At 40.9% G+C, this 22,222-nt stretch overlaps 1 protein-coding gene across 1 annotated transcript; it reads left to right on the forward strand.

The window, feature by feature from the left end:
* Positions 1-850: 850 nt before the first annotated feature.
* Positions 851-22,105, forward strand: LOC104285652 (zinc metalloproteinase-disintegrin-like NaMP). Its single transcript, XM_009884122.1, has 24 exons — positions 851-902; positions 3,682-3,782; positions 4,412-4,488; positions 6,617-6,695; positions 8,452-8,528; positions 9,561-9,756; positions 10,221-10,283; positions 10,700-10,771; positions 11,353-11,522; positions 12,289-12,373; positions 13,579-13,709; positions 14,505-14,682; positions 15,179-15,268; positions 15,671-15,866; positions 16,552-16,654; positions 17,239-17,395; positions 18,034-18,114; positions 18,738-18,816; positions 19,708-19,798; positions 20,156-20,255; positions 20,533-20,598; positions 20,919-20,996; positions 21,910-21,972; positions 22,073-22,105. Exons 1-24 carry the CDS (start codon positions 851-853, stop codon positions 22,103-22,105), a joined length of 2,418 nt encoding a protein of 805 aa, XP_009882424.1.
* Positions 22,106-22,222: the final 117 nt, after the last annotated feature.

Genomic DNA, 22,222 nt, shown 5'->3' on the forward strand with positions numbered 1-22,222 from the left:
TATGTACTCTGTAATACCTGTTCTAACATGTGAAAAGTTAAACTTCTATAAAGCAGCTCTACATTGATAGCTGCGGCACTAAGAAGTGCATAGTACTATTTTATTACAACTGGCTAAGTCAATGTGGTAAGTTTCTAGCATAAATTTTAGAATATTATTTGACAGATATCACCTTGACTGCTCACTTGCCTGCATCCCCTTTTAGTTAGACATTATCACATGAACCTCAAGCAAACATTACTAATACAGATAGAAGGGGCAGAAAAGGACCTATTCAGTGTTTATACTGTAGATATGATTCACAGATACAGAATTACATGTACCTTTGGTGCTCTAAGCCCTTCCCTTCCGTAGAGACTAAATGGGCAGCAGCAAGAACTGAGACACATCTTTAACACCAGCCCCGTGTACCTGCGCTACCCTAAATCTCTTAAGAACTTTCCCATTCCTTGAGCCATCAGTAGTACCCACTGTTCCTACTGCAGCTTTTCACCAGCCAGACCATAAAAAGACAACATTAGGACGACTCCAGTCTCCCTCTTTATGTATTTATTTATTTATATTTTTCCTGATGAACAGTTCTAGGGAACTTATTTCAAAGAAGTAATCAATATATCACAATTCGTGTGACATTAACTAACCAGCAGGAACTTCCGCTTGCTGTAACACTCTGTGACTTGAAAATTGTGCAACACCTTTAGTAAACACTTCCTCATATAGGAGCAAGAATAAAGCTGAACAACTCACTCCCTCTCATTCACTGCACAAGAGAGGGCTGCTGAAAGCAGACAGCCTGGGAACCAGAACTTTCCCAGATCGCGGAGACCACTGCTAGGCAAGCGCAACGGAGATGACTAACCTACTTCTTGTTTCTGTTGTTTTGCTACATTTTCTTCAACAAGGTAGAGGTTTTTTTGGTTTTGCTTTCTTTTAATCCTTTATCAGTGGTTGCTATGGATAACTTTGTATAGCTTTTATGAAATTTTAATTATTAACATGTAGATAATACGGAAGAACAGTGAATTAAAGCCGTAGGGAAAAAGGTATTGCTGAAGTTAGGGATGTTTGCTTTTTTCTCTTTCTGTTCAAAGCAACTATCTAAAACTCTCTAGTTAGAGAGTTATTTACTTGTGTTAAAACTGGCCAGAGATTGCCTAAAGACCCAGAACTGGTTAGTTTTGTGAGACAATTAAGAAAGTACTTTCCCTGCAAGTGAGAGGACAATTTATCCAATTGGGACAACTTATTAAACTGACAGCATTTTGGCCGTAACAGAAAAGACTTTTATTTGAATTCAATTAATGATATTACCCGAATTAAAATAGCACCCTCATTATCTGCATGATACTTCAGGTTATGAGTATTTGTATGACTTAACCTTAACAGACCACACTTTTTTTTCCACATGCATTGTTTCTTTCAATTAGTGTCAACAGGGAACAGATTTTTTCAGAGCTTGGCATGCACAAGCATGCACAGGGTTTATCTACATATTTAGAGATCTAACTTGTGTTCAGACAGGTATCTTTATGGTTTCATTAGTTGCACAGAGTATCTGAAAGCATGTACAGCACTAATGCTTAAGGTGTCATATTTTGTTTCTTGACAAAACCCAACCTTCATTGTCAATTAAATCCTCACTAATGATTTTTCTTCCTGGTTTACGCTCTTGGAAAAGTACATAATTATGTGTTCCTTAGTAGCACTTTTTCTAGCTGTTGTACAAAGCCCAAGGAATTTCTTTCCTCCTTTAAGCTACTGACTAAAGACAATGCCTGAAGAAAGACAAAGACAATATACTGAGTTGATTAGAAAAAGTACCTCTAAGAAACGATCTGTTCCAGAACAAAACTAACCCATTTTCCTCAAAATGCTGTTTGTATCACAGTGCAGGAAAAGGACAAGTTTAGTTCTGAGTCTCCATTCAAATCTAGCCTAAACTTGAATCATCTGGGCTACAGCCGCCCGTGTAAAGAGTCTGCAACCCAGAGTGCATGGATCAAATTGAAGGACACAACTCTGTTCTGAGAGGCCTAAAATATTACTGTGATCGTTGCGTAAGAACGTCCTTTAAGCTCATGGAAAGACTAAGTCTGCAAAGCAAAAGATATTTTTAAAGTAAACATAATTCGTTGCTTAAAATAAAATATAAAACATCACTGTAAATTACAGTAACAAACTTGCACTTGGTATTTGGTAACGGCATGTGCGTGGACGGCTACTGCGGACTGTGTAATGGCTCAGCTGATGTAAGATCACCTCTTAGGACTTATTACCATTATACCATCATGCCTTTCTCGACAGCACTCAGCTCTGTCAAGATACAGCCAAGTTTATTCTGCAATTATTTTTGGAAAGGGTTTAATCAAATAAACCAGTTATGAAGAATTAATCTGTTTATTTTACTGGAACAATTTGCATGAGGATGTACTCTGTTGTTCCAGATACAGAAAATTACAGTAATTGGATGCCCTGCTCTTATAAAAATCTGACCTTGAGGCAGACAATTAAAGCGGGAGTTGCACTCTCCCTTTGTTGTTTGTGGTTTGGGGTTTCTATCTTTTACCAAATACGGGCTGTTGTGCCTAGCGTTGAGCCCTCAAAAATTTGCCCATTCAGGTGAAATGACCTTTTGTAGGAGATTAAAGAGCTTTGGAGGCATGTAAAACCTGCTGTTGCCTAGTTGGAAACTAACACATCCCTTGTACGACCCTGTTTTCTCACATGCTGTACACCAGCTGTTATTATGAACTTCAAATGATGTAACGTGTGTGGACCACCCCTGCAAGTCATGCCACAAATTAGCTTTTGTCAAGATTTGCTCAGGCTCAGAAGCAGAAACCAAAAAGAAACACTTTTCATCAGCACGGTATTTCCTCAACAAGTTCTTTATAGCCACTGCAGACACACAACACGCAAGTAAAACCAGTAAAAAGGGTTATACAAGTTAAGGAATCATCAGGATTCCTTACCACCTTCAAGATTTTCCTATTTTCCTGCCTATCTCCTGTTATTTTACCTAGCCTTCTCCAAATGCCTTCCCCAGTCTTTCTGCTGTCACAAGTACGTAACACTCCGCAATCTGACTCAAGACGGTATCTATTAAAGCACCGTCACAAGTATTTACGTGAGAAGAGCAGCTGAAAAGCTTTCTAAAGCAGAAATCTAGGCTTGGTCCAGACTTGTAGTGAACTGTACAAGTTCATTTGCTTATCTAGAGGCAGTCTTAACTTGTATGTCATCATGTGATAAGGTCTGGAGATGACTAATTTCACAGAACCGTATAAATTCATGCATGTCACCTGCTAAATGTGAAGGCAAAAGTCATACCTTGCATCGCTTGTCTAGCGTGTTGATACCCAAAACTGCTGATTGGTGCTGGGGAAAGAAATCCGAAGTGAATTGCATATAATATTTTGACACCTGGAAACAGCCAGGTACGTCAACTCGTCTGAAATCCAGGCTGTAACAAATCCAGGCTGTGTTCGGTCACAAGGGGGGCAACTGCTTAGCAGAACAGATGAGCACATGCCAGAGCCAGCGCACAGAATACATGAGAAAAGAGCGGTGCAACAGATGAATGACTATATGGCCCAAAAGAATCAGTCTTGACAGACATGAAATATGGTGTTTAATAAGTTAATACTGTGTTTTCATAAATATACATCTGTTTCTCCCTAGGGAGCCCAAGGAAGAAATTACCTGGAGTTGAGCAATATGAAATAGTTTATCCACAGAAATTGCACACAGTACATAAGAGAGATGTAGAAAGAAACAAAGAGGTATTAAAAGAGATGACATTGTTGGGTTTTTTTTCCTTTTTCTGGGAGATGGGGAAAGTCCTCTGGAATCAGAGCACGCTTGGTTTTCAAGAGTAAGGGAATTTGGAGCCAGACGCTTGGTCTTGCAAAATGAAATGAAAGAGAAAACCTGCAAGAGTGATCTCACATCTGCTAAAGACAGGCTGTGAGGTGTGCTCAGTGGGCAGTGAAGTCCCTGGGTGCCATCAGTGAGTCTCCTGCTCTTGTATTTCTGCAAAGATGTAGGGTTTGATACTACTCAGATGTTTTCATCTGAAGTAAATTAAACCGAAGCTTTAAAACTAAGCAGGGCTCTTACATAGTTCAAGAGAGTTATAAAAATGTTTGAATTTAAGTATCCGCTTCAGCACTTTCCTGAATATGCAGGGCATGTGCTTATGACTGTAGAAATACAGTTGCAAAGTTAAATTTTTCCTCCAATTAAAAAGTATGAAACAGAGCAACCTCCTGCTTATCCTGTAACTGCCAGAACACCTATTTTTGGTGGGCAGAGGAGGAAAAGAATGAAGTTGGCAACTCAGTAACAGCCAGCTCATAGTGAGGCCAGAAATTGTAACAGTCCATATTCTAACACTTAAATCTGTTTACAGACAAAATACGATGACACAATGGAGTATGGAATCAAAGCCAATGGAGAGGAAGTCATACTGCACCTACAAAAAAACAAGTAGGTCCAGTTCAACTTTTTCGATGAGCATTATTCCTCACTGTAAACGGCTCTGCGGGGCATTCAGGATACAAAGAAACAGGACTTAGGTTCCTGTAAGAGAGGTATTTTGGGAAATACAACCATTCCACTCCAATGAGAGAAGAAGAGGGGAGAGAAAGCATCATGTCCTACTTTGGTAATGTGAAATAACTACACAGCAATATGACATTACCATGATGGAATGATTTGCCTGTACTGCTGTGTTCTCCCATTTATTTCCTAAATGGCTAAACCCACTGAATGTTTAATACTTTCATATGACTGCACAAGTTTTCTGTGTCCATGGATAATAGTCTATGGGCTATATTTATTTGTCTACGCTGGTAGAAACTACAGAGAAGAACAAGAGAAATATCCATGAAATGGGCTGTCTTGGCCAAAAATGGAAAATAGTAATAAGATGGGATAATCTTCAATAATTTGGCTTCCAACACTCCCTTCCTTAACACTACTGCTGTTGGGCTTTTAATATATACCCTCATTGACAAAACGCTTTCTGGAAATTCAAAGCGAGGAGAGCTTGCCTCCTTGGCTGAAGAGATTAACAGCAATTAAACAGGCCACGCAGAGGGTACAGCAAAGCAGCAGGCTTTCTTACAGAACAAGGCATACAAAGAAAACTCCAAATCCGTACAGAGCAACACAACTAAAGCACAGTTGGGATTTTCTGCTTGCTGGCTCCACCATAATATTTAACATAGGATCAAACAAATCTGCTTTAATAGGTACTTTTCTGATGGCTGTGTAAATACAATAGTACTATCGTCAGTTCATGTTAAATATAGACTATAATTAACTGTTTGCCCCTGTTTTAATCTAATCTAAATATTTGGAGAGGGAATGCGGGAAATTATATGACACTAAATTCCACTCTTTAAAAAGAAATGGGACTGCGGCAGTTTGGGGTAGCTGCCCAAACAGATGGAACGTAGACTTGCTTTGCTGCTAGCTGTAAGTACATTTAAGCCAGGGCTGTATAAGCATCTGCTTAGAGCTGTGCTGCACAAGAGCCCGAGCGCACAGAGCCTTGCAGGGTCTGGCCTTCCACAGCAACTCACAACTGTCTATGTTAACAAGAAACCCAAAGGCACCTTTCCCACCGGTAGCAGAAATACAGTAATTTATTCCATAGTCATGATGTCCTCCTTTGAAGGTTCAGGAACACATATGTGTACAGAAATAGAGTTTTATTTAGACAGAAAGGAAAAAGCAAGTTCAGACATAATGGTTACAAAGATGAGAACTTGCACGAGCAAAGTTATAAAAAAGCTGTGAGCAAGATTGGACAAATGTGTTAGTGTGATCTCCACACAGAATCTCTTAGTGTGTGTACATGCACACATAGAATGGTTTGGGTTGGAAGGGACCTTGAAGCCCACCCAGTGCCACCCCCTGCCCTGGGCAGGGCCACCTCCCTCCAGCCCAGGTTGCTCCAAGCCCCGTCCAACCTGGCCTTGAACACCTCCAGGGATGGGGCAGCCACAGCTTCTCGGGGCAACCTGCCCCAGGGGATCACCGCCCGCACAGGGAAACATTTCTTCCCAGTATCTAATCTAAAGCTACCTTCTTCCAGTTTGAAGCCATTCCCCCTCATCCTATCAGTACATACATACATGTTATGCACGAGCACATCTGAAAGAGATGAGGCAGCTTTCCCACTGACCCAGATGTTTGCTGTTTATAACCCCTGGGGCTGAACTGGGAAGAGAACAGAAGAGTACCATTTCACACGCACTGTGGGGTGTTGAGAAATGTCTACACAAATTGGAGGCCAAAACCAGGACCAATATGTAATATGTATGCATATGTAATTATATGTTTACTTTCAGATCTACTAGGAGATTAATTTATTCCAATGAAATAAGTAATAAAGTCCTCTTATTCTAGAAATGTCTCTTTGTTTGAGTAAGGATTACCAACAGGCAGAATTCCCCACCCAGCAGCTTTGCTTTCCTGGTTTTTCAATACTACTAATAAACCTGAGTAATCATTTGAATTCCCCACATACTTTGTGTGTTATGCAATTGCCTCATTTATAGATGACTACAACTTCTTTTGAATAATAATTGCCCTTGACTCTTTGCAGGCACCTATTAGCTAGAGACTACACCGAAACAGTTTATTCTGATGATGGTCAACAAATAACAACAAGTCCTCAGATCAAGGTAATGAAAAAAGGTTTCCTTCCCTCGTACTTGCAGTTTGAGGAGGTCTGTATGAGATTCATGGGTCCATAAAATAATAGTCCATATCAGGCAGAAAGAAAAGATTTTAAATCAAGGTTCTAAGCACTGTAATTTAGGATGCCTCTGAAGGGATGGGGAAGATGTGACTCTTGACTGTGGCAGAGCCCCGCTGATTTACACCTGCTAAGAATCAGTTTGTCTTTCAAAAAGATGACCACTTTTCACCTTAGTGGCTGAGCAACACGTTATCTGAGCTGAATTTCTCTCTTTTGTCGGGAAAGGGAGTGGAGCCGGGGCCATCCCACTACCTTACCTCCCGACTTTGCCCTCCTGACTGTGCTCATTCTGTGCAACTCTGTGACGGGCTTTTACACCCTAATCTCAGTGAGATCACCGATTCAGATAAAGTCACATTTCCTCACTGGCTCGTGTTACCACCCACGCTCACAGCAAATGCATTGCAGGTTACCCCAGGTGGTTTCTCTGAGCCATGACAAATCAGTTATTCAGATCCAGACACAAAGGAAGTCACTAAAGATATTTTTTAATTAACTGTGCACTCATGGGTCTTATCTTCAACAAAGCTCTCACCTGAAGCTTTTTGTCCAATGGCATGCTATGTGTTTTAACGCATGTAAATTGGAACACAAAGCCTAATATTCTTTGTCATGGAGCGATTAGCAGGAACAGGAGGGTCTTGAGTGAAACAGATGTGCATAAAGAATTCTGGTTGGTTTGGGTTGTGGGGTTTTTTTGTGGAAAAAAAAAAGATGCTATTTCTGATTGCTCCAATTACTTTCACCCCCTGAGTGGATCCTGTGAAAAGCAAACAGCACCTACGCCTGGTTAAAGACAATCTCACAGGCCTACCTGTGCAGTTCACTGAAATAGGAATACCTACATTGTGAATACTTTATTCTGATCTCAGGAGTGGTTTCTCTTGTATCCTCAAAAGATGGAAAATAGTTCTCCACTTCTTTCTCTACTAATTTTCACTTTGTTGATGTCTTTTTCACTGTAAGAAAGCTGGCACGTTGTGATGGGAGGAAGACAAATAAATGGTAAAGTGAAACCAAACATCCATGAGAAAACAAAAGGTTGAATACTGTTATAGGACTCTCTTAAGACATCTATTAAGGAAAAGGCTATGAGTAAAATTTTCCACAATACCTCAGTGACTTTGAAGTCTCTTTGAACACAAAAGTGTTCATTAGACCTTAGATCCTTAAGTCAATTAAGTCGTGAAAATTTTTCCCTTAATCATATGTTTTAATATAATACATGCAATTTTAATCTCATTGAAGTTAATGCATTTAATTGTTGGGTTAATATCAAAGGATGTTTCCTTGAAATTTGGCCACAATAAAAACATTTGGTACGGAACTTAATTCATCAGAGCACCTCAGTATATGCTTAATTTTGAGCAGTGAATATTCATATTCTTATTTTCATGTGCTGTTGCGTACTGACCAGAGCCCTCCATGCCTGGATTTGTCACAATCTGGTCACTCTATGTTGAAGGATAACGATAATGCTACCGTAGCAAACACTGAAATGGTCACCAGCTTTTTTCAGTTTAAGATTCTCCTCTAATGGGGGATTTCCCCAGACAGTGTAGTTTGTTGTAGCTTGTAGCTAGTGTAGTTTGTCCTCTGAAATCACTGGATCTAGGCCAATTCATTGCAGTCAACGAGGCATGGCCCAATTTGACAATGTATTTTTTCTTTCTAAACAGGATCACTGTTATTATGAAGGTTATGTTCAGAATGATGCTGGCTCCATAGCAAGCATCAGTGCTTGCAAAGGTCTAAGGTAAGAGGGCGGTTTTGTTCCCAAAGGGCACCAATGGCAGCATATGCATACTCTATGAGGATAAATCTTCCAATATAAAAATAATCAGGATGTAAATAAGTGGTGTTATCTTTTATTCATGCTTACAAGGAAACTAGTTTACCAAAAAAAGTGAAAAAAGGGAGGAATAAAAAGCTATATTTCTACTTCAGTTTCAGAGTTTATAAAATGAAAGCTAAAGAAACATCTACATCAATAAATTTATATGACTAATTCCATATTAGATCCGGTCATAAATCACAGCATTTGGTGGTGCTTACAATAAACATTTAGGGTTGATGCTTCTGAGCAGTAGGAAGCTCCACTGACACTTCAAAAGAAAGCTCCGTTATTTTCAGTGCTACAGCAGCTACAGGGTCAGGAAGTTCAAACTTTTGTATTAAAAGCTCAGTTAAGAGAATCTGTTCATTTCTAACCACTGAAGGCACAGTAGTATAACACAAAAAGGCAAGAGGATGGCTGTTGAGTTTGAGAAGCTGCAGCAGAACGTTTTCCCAATGGTTAGTGGGGTTTTGCAAAAACCTAGACTTTGTGAACACTTCTTGCATATCTTGTCAAGTTTACATGTTAACACAGAATGCTTATTTTGACATTTGCTGCTCAAATTATTCAAAACTCTTAATTCCTTTCAATATTTCAGCTTTTCATCTCAATTAAAGATGAAAATAAACCCTTGAATTCCCCACTGAACTGAAATTCACTTCTCAATCACCTGTTAGCGCAAAACCCTAAAGTTTAAATCCAGTTCATTTCTAAACCGGTTTCTTTTTGACGGAGAGTCTCCTACTCAGAGACTTCGCTGACCAGCCAAATCTCACAATTGATTTCTGCTTTTAAACTGTTGTACGCTTTGCCTGCACGCTGCCAAACTGTTCCATTGCGTCACTGCATGCAACGGTCTGTACGCCTGGGCTAAATGCTGTTAGGGATAATGTTGCTATCTTGACTCAGTCCTGTGGATCCAAAAGATCACAGTCTAACTAATTTTCTTAGTGGATATTTTGAGAGCCACGGTCAGAAGTACCTCATTGAACCCTTGGGAACCTCAGACAGAGATGAACATGCAGTCTATAAGTATGAGGACCTGGAACAAAAGTCCATAAAAACCTGTGGTCTAATCAATAATACCTGGGAAGCAGATTCAAATGACCCCATCAGTGACATCTTCAAATCCAGCAACAGTCCAGAAGTAAGTACCTACTTAAGCAACACACCAGTAAGTACATGTCAGAAAAGAAACTGCTGCTGTAGGAGAACTCTGTGAATAGCACAAGTCCCACTTTGTCTGGTGGCACCCCCAGAAAAGAAGCGATCGCAAACAGTGAAGCATAATCAGAACTTAAAAACCAGTGCAAAACTCTCACAGATCTGAGATTTCAGCGTCACCACCTGAATTAAGCCCTCCTGCATGTACCAATAGGTACCCATGGACATGTTTCAACATCTAAATACTTCTGAATATCGAGTCTACCTTTCATCATTCTAATAATCATTTTAATACCTGGTCTACCTTTTGTTGCTTTAAAAGAAGGCAGTCCAATTCTAAACGGCTTGGCTAAAGAAATACCCTCATAACTAATACATGGGTTTGAAATTGGGAAGGCTGAGACTGAAGCAGGCCTTAGAAGTCATTTAAATGTGTCTTTTCTTTAGATTAAAGCATACCTGAAAGCAAAGAAGTATCTGGAAGTTTACATAGTTGCAGACAATACTTTGGTGAGTATCGAAATGATTTTTTTCTCCTTTGGCCAGCCAGAGGTGGGCTTTCCAAAGTAGGTACCACTCGTATGCCCGGGCTCCTACTACAATTACAGCGCTACGCTGTGTGTTACCCCTGACTTCAGCTAGGAATAGGATTTTAACACCGATTGATTTTGAAAACCCCACCTGGAGATGATGAGAATTGAGCAAACACCGCGCGGTGCCTGTCTTCTTCCGCACCCTACACAGAGATACGCATTTGAAAAGGGCCTGATCTTGAAATACACTGTATGATAAAATAGTACATTGAAAAGCTAGTAAGTAGACTGGGTATGGTGTGGTTTGCAAGGCAGTCTTCTGTGGGATATTTCTTTTCTGACAAATCACTTTTTTCCTCTCCTTTTCCTAACGTACTATATTTACTTTTTTAGTACAAGAAGTATGAGGAAGATGTTAAAACTATAAGAGAAAGGATATTTGGAATAGTCAATTACATCAACACGGTAAGAGGAAATACAGCAAAGTGAAATTGAAGTTATTTATCATTTTTATCATTAATTTTCACTATCGCACATAGGAAAGAATGAAAACTGAACTTCATTGTAATTTAGGAAACAAATTTAAACACATCTGTCCATATTATCCTGTTCTTTGTGCTCAGATATGAGATTTCTATAAATTCAGTTATTGTTAAAGATTTATACTGTATTTTCTGAAGAGCTTTTAAAGGCAATGATTGAAATCCTTCAAAAAGAATGAACTGATTTTTGATTCTTGATTTCTTTTGCAAGTCAAACTTCTTCCAAAATACTGCTGGAATTTTCAAGTATTTTAAAGAATTTTAAGCTTTTTCAGGTATTTTAAAACCATTTTTTATAGTTGGTTTAAACGTGGGGGAAAATAAGATTTCATGTTTTGTCTCTTCAACTTTTTGTTGCAACTTCAAAGTGCAGAAAAGCTTCTATCAGGTCTGGAGTGGACTATATATTGCAAGCAACGAACGTGAGCCAATTACCAGGATAAGTGTTTCAGAAGTCTTCATAACGTCCTTCATTTTTACAGCAATGCTGTTTCTCTGCTGCAGGTTTATAAGGCCATCAATATCTACGTGGCTTTAATTGGCCTAGAAATTTGGACAGATGGTGACAAATGCCTCCTGAGCCGTGCTGCAGGATTCACTCTCGACAGTTTCTCAAAGTGGCGTCTATCAGATTTATTAAAGAGGAAGAAAAATGACAACGCTCAGCTAATCACGTGTGTATCATTATGTTTCCTATTTGCATTTCCAAGTAAGTTAAAGGAATTTGTGCTTTAAAAATTGGTCACCAACCCATCAGAGACACCATCTATACCAACCGGATTTCACACTTTCCAGATTGTACTAATTTGAGGACAAAAACATAATTGTAGGCTCTCTTTCCTTGCTTTATTTTCCTCATGGAGCGCGATTACTTGCGCGATTACTTGCTAGGACGTAGCAAGTAATAATCTTGCTAATCTTTCTATCATAATCCCTGCAAAACCAGGCAACGTAAATTTTTGTTACATCTCAGTCTCTCCTCTTCCCTGCTCTGGTCACAGCACAGTTGAGTGTCCCGAAGACTGCAGTGCAGTCTAACAACCCGAGGAGCCCTGACACGAAGTTTAATGTCTGGGAAACGCACGTTGCCAAACTAAACCAGTGCTCACTTTGCTATTCTGGCTCGTGTTCAATGGCCCTGATTCATCCAAGCACTTTGCGACATTTAGAGCACTTCATCAAGCTCTATGCACTCAAACAGATGCTTTGAGTATGATGAACTGCAACACAACTTAAGTAAAAATTCAAGATGAAAAGCGCATTCAATTGTTTTCTGATTTGCGGTGATCTTAAGTTTGTCCTCAAACATTGTATTAAATCCGGGAGCTGGAAATGAGTATATGCTTAAAGCCTTCAGCCTGGTTAATAAGGCAGACTTGATTTCAGGTCTCGTTCCCGGTCACTTTCTTGCATTTCACTCTGCCTTTCCCTTCCTTACAGAGGCTACGACTTTGAGGGGACAACGATTGGATTAGCCTTCCTGAAATCCATATGCAGCGATGCATATTCTGCAGGTATTATTCAGGTCTGATTTATTTTTATTTTATTTCTTAAAGGCTTTTCTATGTTTTTTACTCAACCAGCAAAGAACATTTATGCAAATTATTTGGCATACAACTGTTTCAGTTCTGTCTGGTTCATATCATTATTTTATTAGACTGTAGAAATTCACAGAGAGATATTTTAAGTGAAATGCAGAAGGTAAAGAAAACACACATGAAGCATGGTATATGTGTTATCTAAATGCCAACATCAAACTGACACCTGTGTTTGGAGTACCAGGCTCCAACAGAGTGAAAGGAGAAAAATCAGTAATTTTGTGCCTCTACCTTAAGGTTCCCTGGTTCTGACTGTCATAATGCACATCATCAGTTTGGCCACTTCATTACAGCTGCCTAAACTACTGCGCTTAAACTTCAGCCTGAACAGGAGCACAGACCCAAAACTTTACCAACAACACCTGTAATTCAGCTGTTGTGCCGGGTTTGTTGGTGAGAGGAACAACGCACGTGAAATTCCAGCTTTCCCACACCATAAGGAAACCCTAGGAGGACTGGAAAACAAAAATGCTTTTCAAGGTGGGGGGATGCATTTTTGCAGCAACGTGATTTGCAATGCCACGCTGGAAAAGCATCACCAGTACGCCATGTCTCGTGCTTCATGCGCTTCCACTACCATCTGCTGTTTATACACCTGGACTTCACGCAAAAGAGCGGCACTTTTCCTTTTCTCTCTCCCACAAAGCAGCAGAAAACACCAAGCTAAGAGTGAAGACGGAGCACAGCATCTGCCTTTCCTTTCCGTGCACGTTCAACACTGTACACAACATCTACCTTGATGCAATGAATAATAACTATATCGCACCCACATAATTACCCTAAGCACAGAGACAGTTATCCAGAAAGAGGATGAAGAGTTTCAGATGTTTAGTTCCCCTTAACACTCAGTTGTTACTTGGCAGCCTAACTTCCTCATGTTTATTTAAAAACTAATTATACCAATTTATTCATGTTCATTAGTGGTATCATCTCAGTGCTATTATAATATAATCCAGCATAAACTGTGGAACAGACACATTCATGGATTGAACAACATATCAATCCTTATGTAGCAGTGAGGATAATTTCACTTGAAGAACAATTGTCCTATTTCTTTGCCACATGCCTTCTCTAGTATTCCTACTTGTTCTACAATACTCACAGAAATAATAGCCTGGTTTTACCTCTACAGGACCATAACAGAAACGAAATCGCAGTTGCAGCTACCATGGCACACGAGATGGGACACAACCTCGGAATGAGTCACGACACTGACGCCTGCACATGTAGTGAGAAAGTCTGTATCATGACAGATACCGTCAGGTAGGAGTTTGGATAAAGAGGCGAGGGCATTAACGCACAGGGCAGTTCAAGACGGGCTTTGGATAAGCTGCCAGTTTCCAAAATGGAGTAGTAATTATTTTCATCCACTGAGATTATTCCATTCAAATTATACAAAAAGAACAGAAAATGAAGAAATTCCAAGCCCCTCTAAGATATTCCGAGGTAGATACACCACCCCTCCCTGCAAGAAAAACCCAACAAACACCAAACCAAACTTTAGTGCCTTTTGGATAACATCAGCTTTGCGTGTGTGGTGGTGGCCACCTCATTCAACCATAAATCATTTTTTCCCTACAATTACAACAGAATGAAATTGCTGTGGTGTCTCAGATGACAGAGCTTGCCCCAAATTTACCTAAAGTCTAGTTTTGTTGTTTTGCACCTTCAATAAACACCTGTTGAATTTACTTCAATTTTCATCTCTAGTCAAACACCCTGAGCCTCTGCTGGACAGCCCAGTGGGAAACTCCTACTGCCTGAAGCATCCAGGCACAAATTGTGTAGACGAGGCTTAAGTCTTTGAGATGGGGGATTTATTACATGCAGCATTTACATTTAGTACATTAATTTGTTCTGTCCTGTTTGTTTCCAGCTTTTTTTTCTGCTATAAGTAGGAGATAACCATTGCATTTATTAATTTGTATATATATACAGAAAAATGGATGCACCCAATAGTTTGGAGGATGGTCATTTGTTTCATTTCTCGTATAAAGAGTATTGCCTTTCCCTGCCTATGCTGATGCTAACGTAAATCCTCCGGCTTTCTCAATACAGCGCTATCGTCCCCAAGAAATTCAGCTCTTGCAGCCTCCAAAGTTTTGAGAAATACATGTTGAGTGACATGCCAAGATGCTTAACCAACATCCCAGATATAAGCAGCATCATAGCACCTCCATCCTGCGGAAACGGCTTTGTGGAAAAAGGAGAGGAATGCGACTGTGGTACTCCTGAGGTATCTGCATAACCGGGAATAAAATAATACTTGGAAGAGGCAAAGAGTTTTATTTAGGTTATTGAGTACCTGGTTTCTGTTAGTTTCCAAAGTAGCCAGTTCAAAGCTAGCTGAAATATTTCTGTAGAAACTGTGGTTATCATGTGCGGAATGTAGAGGAAGACATCTGCATGGTTTGTCACGCAGTGTTGTCAGAGGAACTGAGAATGGGGAAAAGTCGTACATACGAAACCATCCCAGCAGAAATAAGCAAGTTTCCTGCGCAGCTTCTAACAGCACTTTCATAACCAAACACACTTTGTGTTCTTTATGTGCTCCCTCACAATGGCTGGCACGGCTTCTAGTGAAAATGGTTGTCAGCAAAGCAAAGTGCAGGTCCAAGATATCCTGCCCTCCCTTGGTAACCGAGTACGGGACGGTTCGCTGAGAACCCCGTGCAGAGGGGACCAACCCCTGATGCCGTGTACCAGAGCTCTCACTGCTGATTCTCTCACAGGAGTGCACAAATGACTGCTGCGACCCCGAGACGTGCAAACTGACAGCAGGTTCCATGTGCGCACACGGAGAGTGCTGCGAAAACTGCCAAGTAAGACTCCTTTTCATCTCTGGCTTCTCATATTTTCCAGGGGTTTTGGGGTTTTTTTTGCCCATGATAAATCAGAAATGACATAGCACTGTAGTGACAAGTGCACTCTGTCCATCCCAAACTACACCACAACTATCCATTCACTCAATATTTCAACATCCCGGAGAAACGAGCATTGTGATTACCCATTTTCTCCTGGAAAGAAAAGCTGCGGCACAACCAGGCAAAAATCCCGTCAATTGACAAAAACAACTGTAAATTTGTTACTGATCTGCCCCCTCATGTAACTTGGACAGTGAGGAGGGGATTTGTCTCCCCTAATTTAGCCCTCTAGTTCACTGTGATTTTTAACTGGCACGGAGGAGCACTTGCGTTAAGGGTGGTATTGTGCTCTCCCTTCAGTATAAAAAATCAGGAGCTGTTTGCCGACCAGTTAAGGATGACTGCGACCTAGCTGAGATGTGCACCGGCTTTTCTGCGAATTGCCCAGCGGATCGATTCCGTGTGAATGGACATCCCTGCAACTACGGCGAAGGCTATTGCTACATGGGAAACTGTCCCACCCGAGAAAACCAGTGCAAAGCCGCTTTTGGACCACGTGAGTACAAGTTGGCGTTGAAAAATAAGGTTGCCTAGGTCAAAGGAGAGAGGCAGAGGTAGGCTTCGTCTGCTAGCAAGTCATCAAAGGCCTTTTGTAAATCAGGAACAGCATGTCTGTATAAACGAGTTGTTTGTAGCATACACTTTATTATTACTACTTTTGTATTTACACTGTAAGTGATAATAATCATGTGAGCCAACACTCAGAGCATACAATGCAGTGTATTTCTAGAGAAATGGGAAGTGGTAAGTGTATTTCTCCTTTGCACAATGCTTTTAAGATAACTTCGGCATGGAGCTGAGAGAGTATTCTTTGCTTGACAGGAAGAGGAAATGTCTGTATTTCAAATTAATGTCCAAATTTAGCATGCCATTATGTTTCTGAAGATGTGTGGTGGCTTAGCCTCTTCTCAGTCCTAAACCATCTCCAGTTCTACGTCCCTTCTCCTAAGCAAGGTCTATCGGTTTGTACTGCCAGAGAGAGAATGCGCAGGACCGGTTCTGCTGTGTGCACACAATAACATTGCAGAATTAATGTGTGAAGTGCCAGAGAGAGTAATTTATGCCCATGGGCAAGTTAATTGGGAAAGGCCATTTCTTAAATAAGGAAAGGAAACTGAAGATTCTCATTTTTCACAGGCAGAGAACCTACTCTAATCCCACTGCATTTTCCTCTTTCACAGAGGCTACTGACGGTGCAGCGTCCTGTTACCGGATGAACGAGAAAGGGGTATATTATGGATACTGCAAAAAAGAAAAAGGTAGTCACGTCCCGTGTAAAAAAAAGTAAGCACTGTGTTACAGAATCTGCTGGGATTTGGGAAGAGAGACCACTCCTATTCCAATTAAGAGGCAGAAGCAAAGAGTGCACTATTTTAGATGGCACATATGTCCACATATCCCTTCTGCTTCTTGAGTTTGAATATTGTGGTAAAGACAATGCTAAGAAAAATAGTTTCCAAATCTTGAGATCAGTCTGAGAAAGAGCAAGTGTGTACATAGATATGTATGGATGACCGCGTGTGTGTGTGCATGCATGTGCAGGTAAGTAGAGGGAAAGGATTTTTGGATAGGGAGTTTGAACTTGAGGTGAACCTCAGAAGTTGAGGACAGGTCAGTTAAATACTTATTTCTGCAAATTACTGTGGGCTGCCTAATAAGCTCACGATGAACTGAGAACCTGCCACCTTCTACTCACAAACTGACCTGAAAACACCACAAATCAAAATTCCTTTCTGCAGCTTTTTTTTTTTTTTTTTTTGGCAGGGGGTGCCTGAATGGCCCCAACAAATTCAAGCTGGAGGAACGACCAGCTCAGATGGTTTTATTGTGCCACATCATTGTTCTAGCAGCTCTTTTTCTCCTTCCAGAGATATAATGTGCGGAAAGTTGTTCTGTGCTAAGGGGCAGGAGATGCCTCGGGACGGGAGCCTGGTGACTTTCGAGTCCTGCAAAGCAAGTTTTCCTAGAAATGGAGGAGTAGACTCCGGGATGATTCTCAATGGAACGAAGTGCGGGAATGGGATGGTTAGTAGAGAATAGCTTTTCTCCTTATTTTTCCCCTCTTTCAGTCTTGCTTATATTGTTAGCTCTTTTACCAAACAAGAAAGATTTTTAAAAGGGAAGACTGAAGCAGACATTAAACTTCTGCTGATCTGATTTGCCATACCTTCTGCCTCACATTGATCACAGATTAGGAGGCAAAGCAAACAGGAACTGCTATCATTCTGATCTCCTTGCGCTTGACTGCTGTCTTAGTATCTTTTACTGACACAAATCTAAGTGGCAACAGAAATGTACCTTTGTATGAAGGGTTAAAAGATCATACATCTATTACTATTTTAATTATTTCCATAACTGATGTGCTATTTCCAATTTCTTTGTGATGTATTTCTACTTAGGGGAAGGGGGGGAGCATGAAGGATTGAAGAGGAGTGGAAAGCAGTGATGTCTGTACATCTTTGTCACTCCTCCTTGCTATAAAATACCCAAAGGTGGAATGAAAAATTATATCCACAATCAAACTCCTAAATTAGGTTTAAGTGATCTGCAGACCTGTTTCTATGCCTCCTTTTACTCTTCATCACTTTACACGACAATGTGCAAGCTCTGCATGTTCTGAAAGCTACAAATCACTTTGGTAACATTTGCCCTGTACATTTCAGGTGTGCAGCAATGGAGAATGTGTCTATGCTGAAGATGTCTTTAGATCAACCAACTGCTCAGCCAAGTGTTCTGGACATGCTGTAAGATACGAGTACTCAACGCTATTAACTTTAAAAAGCTAACAAACCACCACCCCCAAAAAAAAAACCTACAAGAAAATTATGTGTATCAGATACAGACCTTATTGATGACAGTATTTAAGTCATTGGGACTTAAGCTATGGAGTCAGAATCTTCCTGTATTTTTAGAAAAGCAAGTCTAACCTGATCACTCTCAATATTTTTGCTAAGGAGATGACAGGAGACACACAGCTTCTGTGTGCTGCCTCTGAGCCACGGTATCACAGCTATTCTCTCTCAGCTCAGCTTCTGTTTTGGGAAGATAATTGGGCTCATCTTATTTGAACAGTCAGAGACCTGCAGGTGTAAAGACCAACTCTGCTGCTTTGCGCCTTCTACTACAGCTTCCACCACAGAAACACCTGCCAAAGGCACACAACAGCAGACAGTCAGACCTCTCCTTTACAGTCCAAACCTGCTACTTTCTATGTTAAATTTTAGTCCAAGTAAAACGAGAGGGGGTTTCCAGCCCTACCTCCAATAAGCTTATCAGGATCCTGATTCGGAGCCACTAACACTTTACAACATCACAGCTTCACTCACATTTCCAACCTGAAGCTATTCCTGGCTTTGTGCTCCCCCAGGTGTGTGACCACGAATTGCAATGCCAGTGTGAAGAGGGATGGGCACCACCAACCTGCGACAGCTCCTCGGCTGTTACCAGTAAGTGCTGCATGGCCACACTGGGTACTGTCACCCGCTGGCTGAAACAAGCTGCTTTAACTCTGGGGAAAGAGCCCCAACTTGCACTGGAGACCATTTCTTTGCAAATATTGCCCATCTAGGTCTCTGATTTCTGCACAGCTGCAGCTTGTATGAATGACTAGAGCAAGCTATTTTTCTTTCTAACCTGAGAGAAGTCATACACCCAGGAGATTATTTAGAGCAGCAAGCTTTTCCTTTCTCCATCCTGAGATAACGAGCACACTGTATTAGCTCCCTTATATTTGAGTGGAGGTTCTGCTGTGAGGAAAGCAGGCAAGCTCGTTTCTTTATCATCTGCATGGAGCTGGCCTTTAACTGGTCTACCTCTGAGGGAAAATACTTTGTGAACACATTTCCATGTGTTTGGGGAAAAAAAAAAATTTGAAGCCTTTATTATTAAATATTTTTGTCCTCTCTCCACACTCACTGGAGCATCATCAGCTCTCAACATCGTGGCCTGGTTGAAGCTTTAGAATAGCTTTGTTGAAGGAAAATTGTGAAGCTTTACCTGGTATACAATGCCTGCACCTAGTTTTGGGTAACACCCTTGGAGAAAAGAGGAGAGGAATAACAATGAAGTGATCTTTGAGGATGGATGGAAAGGGCTACGTTTGTTTAGCCCAAAGACAGCTCAGGCAATAACCACCGTCTTCAAATATGGCAAAAATGGCAGGACTACTTTCCTTTCCATCTTGCATTCGTGGCAAGAGGAGAAGCAGCCACAAGCCTGAGCAATAGTGGGGCTAGACCTTGTGAAAAAAATTACTTTGCCAATGGTTGTGATGGGAAACTGCTTAGTAATAGTGAATCTCTTAAGAAATAGCAACTTGTGTTCTCTCTCCCTGACAGGCTTCGCTATTGTTGCTGGTGTGCTGATTGTCCTCGCTGTCACAGCGACTGCAGCAGTGCTACTTATCCGCTTCCGAGTGTTCAAGAGGAGGTAAAATGCTTACCCCCCCCTTGAGGAAAAAAACCCTAAAGCCAAGCAACTTCTGGATAGATTTCAAGCTGGGGTTTTCAAGGGGGGTGGAGGGAATTAGGCACTGGAAAGCCAAAGTTGATCCATGACCTTTGTTGAGCTGTTTCAGAAATCCCATAGTTGGGAGAAAACTGAAGACTTGAAACTCTAGCTCTCAAGATTAATCCTAAATAATTAAAATAAGGGGGAGAAATAACGAAATAACGAAAGGACATGGTTATATAACACAGAAATAGGAGTAAGGCAGGCATTCAACTTCAGCAAGATGTTTTACTTCAGTCAGGGTAAGATTAACAGTCACATGTAATATTTGCACAGTTGCCAGACCAGAAGGAGATCTGGAGCCACAAACCAAGTCTTTGTGGATCAAGAGCAAAGACGCAGAGAACACCCTGTCCTGGCGGTACCTGCCCAGAAGGTAAGAGTGGGGAGGTGCTGGGTCAGCTATAGTGTCTCTGGGACTGTAACTGAGGAGTTGAAACATCAAAACTCATCAGCCAAAGTGTGCTACGCTTCCACACGGGTTTCAAAACACTTGCTGGGGCTGAGGGGACAGTGCTGTGAATCCCAGCATGGGGCGGGAGTGGGGAAAGACATGGCACTAAGTGCCCGAGTAACCTGCCTGCAGTAAAGGGCATGCAAAGATAATGCACAAGATAAGGGCTCCATCTGATTTAACCATTCGCTGTTTTCAGATGAATGATAAAAAACTTCTCCTTCCTGTACCTCCACCACAGGAGAACAAACCACAGCGCCAGAGCGTAAGTACTTCTAGAGCATTTCTTTGCTTTCACATTGGCTTTGGGGAAGACAGCACATACCAGTTCACACCATGGTGGGAAACCCTCAATGACAATCTCATCCCAAAGGCTGGGGAAATCATTGCACTCCAGATAAGGCCCTGCATGTTCTCTCAGGGCCAGATAGCCTAAAGCATCCCTACTTCTGAAGTGAATGCATCCTTCTATCCTTATTAATGCACTTTTTATACAAGCCTGCACGTTCCCATGGGAACATGTGGATGCACACATACGCAATCTGTATATAGGAACAGTATGTTTTACATATTCTTCTTTTACAGCCTGTCGTAAGGCCAAAAGGTCCCCCACCTCCTGTTCCTTCTACCAAACCAACCTCTTCTCACACGGAAGAGATTTTTGTAAGTATATCCCTGCAACTTTTCGTGTCTTTCATCTGCGTTGCAAATGACTATCAGATGCCAATTAATGTTCAGTTTCTGACTGTGATTGAAAACAAAAATCACAGATATTCAAATCACATATTCTTTAGGGAAGGAGCCACCACAGGGATTTCAGGTGTAAACACAATGCAAATGACCAGCATCTTTGCTCCTACAGATGTCTGCAATGGTCCCTCTATTGTGGAGATCTGTTAGTCTCTATAAAGATGCCACCTGTGAGGGGATCTCCATTCATGCGCAATTTTTATTATTCCTTTTTTTTTTAATTCTTAAAATAAATTTGGAAGTGAGAAGAATATGAATATTTGCCATTAATAAACCCAAAGCACCCTACTTGAACAAAAATGCCTCCCTCAAATATTCACTACCTCAGCATTTGAGCTGATCCAAGGGTGTAAAAGCCATATTCACATGGGCAACGTAACAGCATGGTACTGCCTGCATATGGGATAATGGATCAGGCCTAAATAATAAAATAATTTAAAAACTCCACATAGTGGCTTGATTATAAAAACACATTCAAATCCCACTGTCTTTAGAGATGCTTTCCTCAACACACATCTTGAGCACGTGATCAGCTTTAGCTTCCTAAGCAGTCTATTTGAGCATGGATACTTGATACAGATGAATTTAAACATTAAGAATAGCTTAGTGGTCTTCTGAAACAGGAGCTCTGTACCCCTTGTGTGTTTGTATTATTGTGCCTTCTTGTATGTGGACAGACTAATGTAATTCAGCGCAAGCTTTTCCACTAGGAAGATGCCATAGTAAAATACATGAGATAAGAGTGGCAGCAGCTGAGGTCTGTGGACATTCTGCAGCTGCTCAGACAAAAAAGCCTAACGACATTTAAACTACATTTTTGTTACAGGCACCAGAGAGAAAGCCCGCTCACCTCCCAGTTCACAAAGGCAAACCTCCACCTCCACCAAAGGTAACCCGAGTTCAAGTGTGAACAGCAATTCTTTTGGAATGTAATTTGTCGAAACTGCACCAGGCACACTGCAATTCATTTAACTCTCTTTTTCATGTAGGCTTTAAAACCTCCAATTAATCCCAGAGTATGAAGCTTCTGAAGCAGGGCTGATCAAGATACCTGAAATTTTCAGGGACAATTTTTTTGTCCCTCGATTCCTCCATTTTTGGCAAAGGCAACCAACATAGCCTTCCTGTTCTCTTAAAAA

This window comes from Charadrius vociferus, unplaced genomic scaffold (genome assembly GCF_000708025.1).
Source record: "Charadrius vociferus isolate BGI_N301 unplaced genomic scaffold, ASM70802v2 scaffold384, whole genome shotgun sequence".
Lineage (NCBI taxonomy): Eukaryota > Metazoa > Chordata > Aves > Charadriiformes > Charadriidae > Charadrius > Charadrius vociferus.

What these genes read in the sequence shown, in the direction of transcription:
- LOC104285652 (XM_009884122.1), top strand. Translation starts at nt 851, where the DNA reads ATGACTAACCTACTTCTTGTTTCTGTTGTTTTGCTACATTTTCTTCAA. An exon ending in CTGCACCTACAAAAAAACAA is followed by an intron (nt 4,489 to 6,616) that starts GTAGGTCCAGTT and finishes GACTCTTTGCAG; the next exon opens with GCACCTATTAGCTAGAGACT. An exon ending in ACAAACCACAGCGCCAGAGC is followed by an intron (nt 20,599 to 20,918) that starts GTAAGTACTTCT and finishes CTTCTTTTACAG; the next exon opens with CCTGTCGTAAGGCCAAAAGG.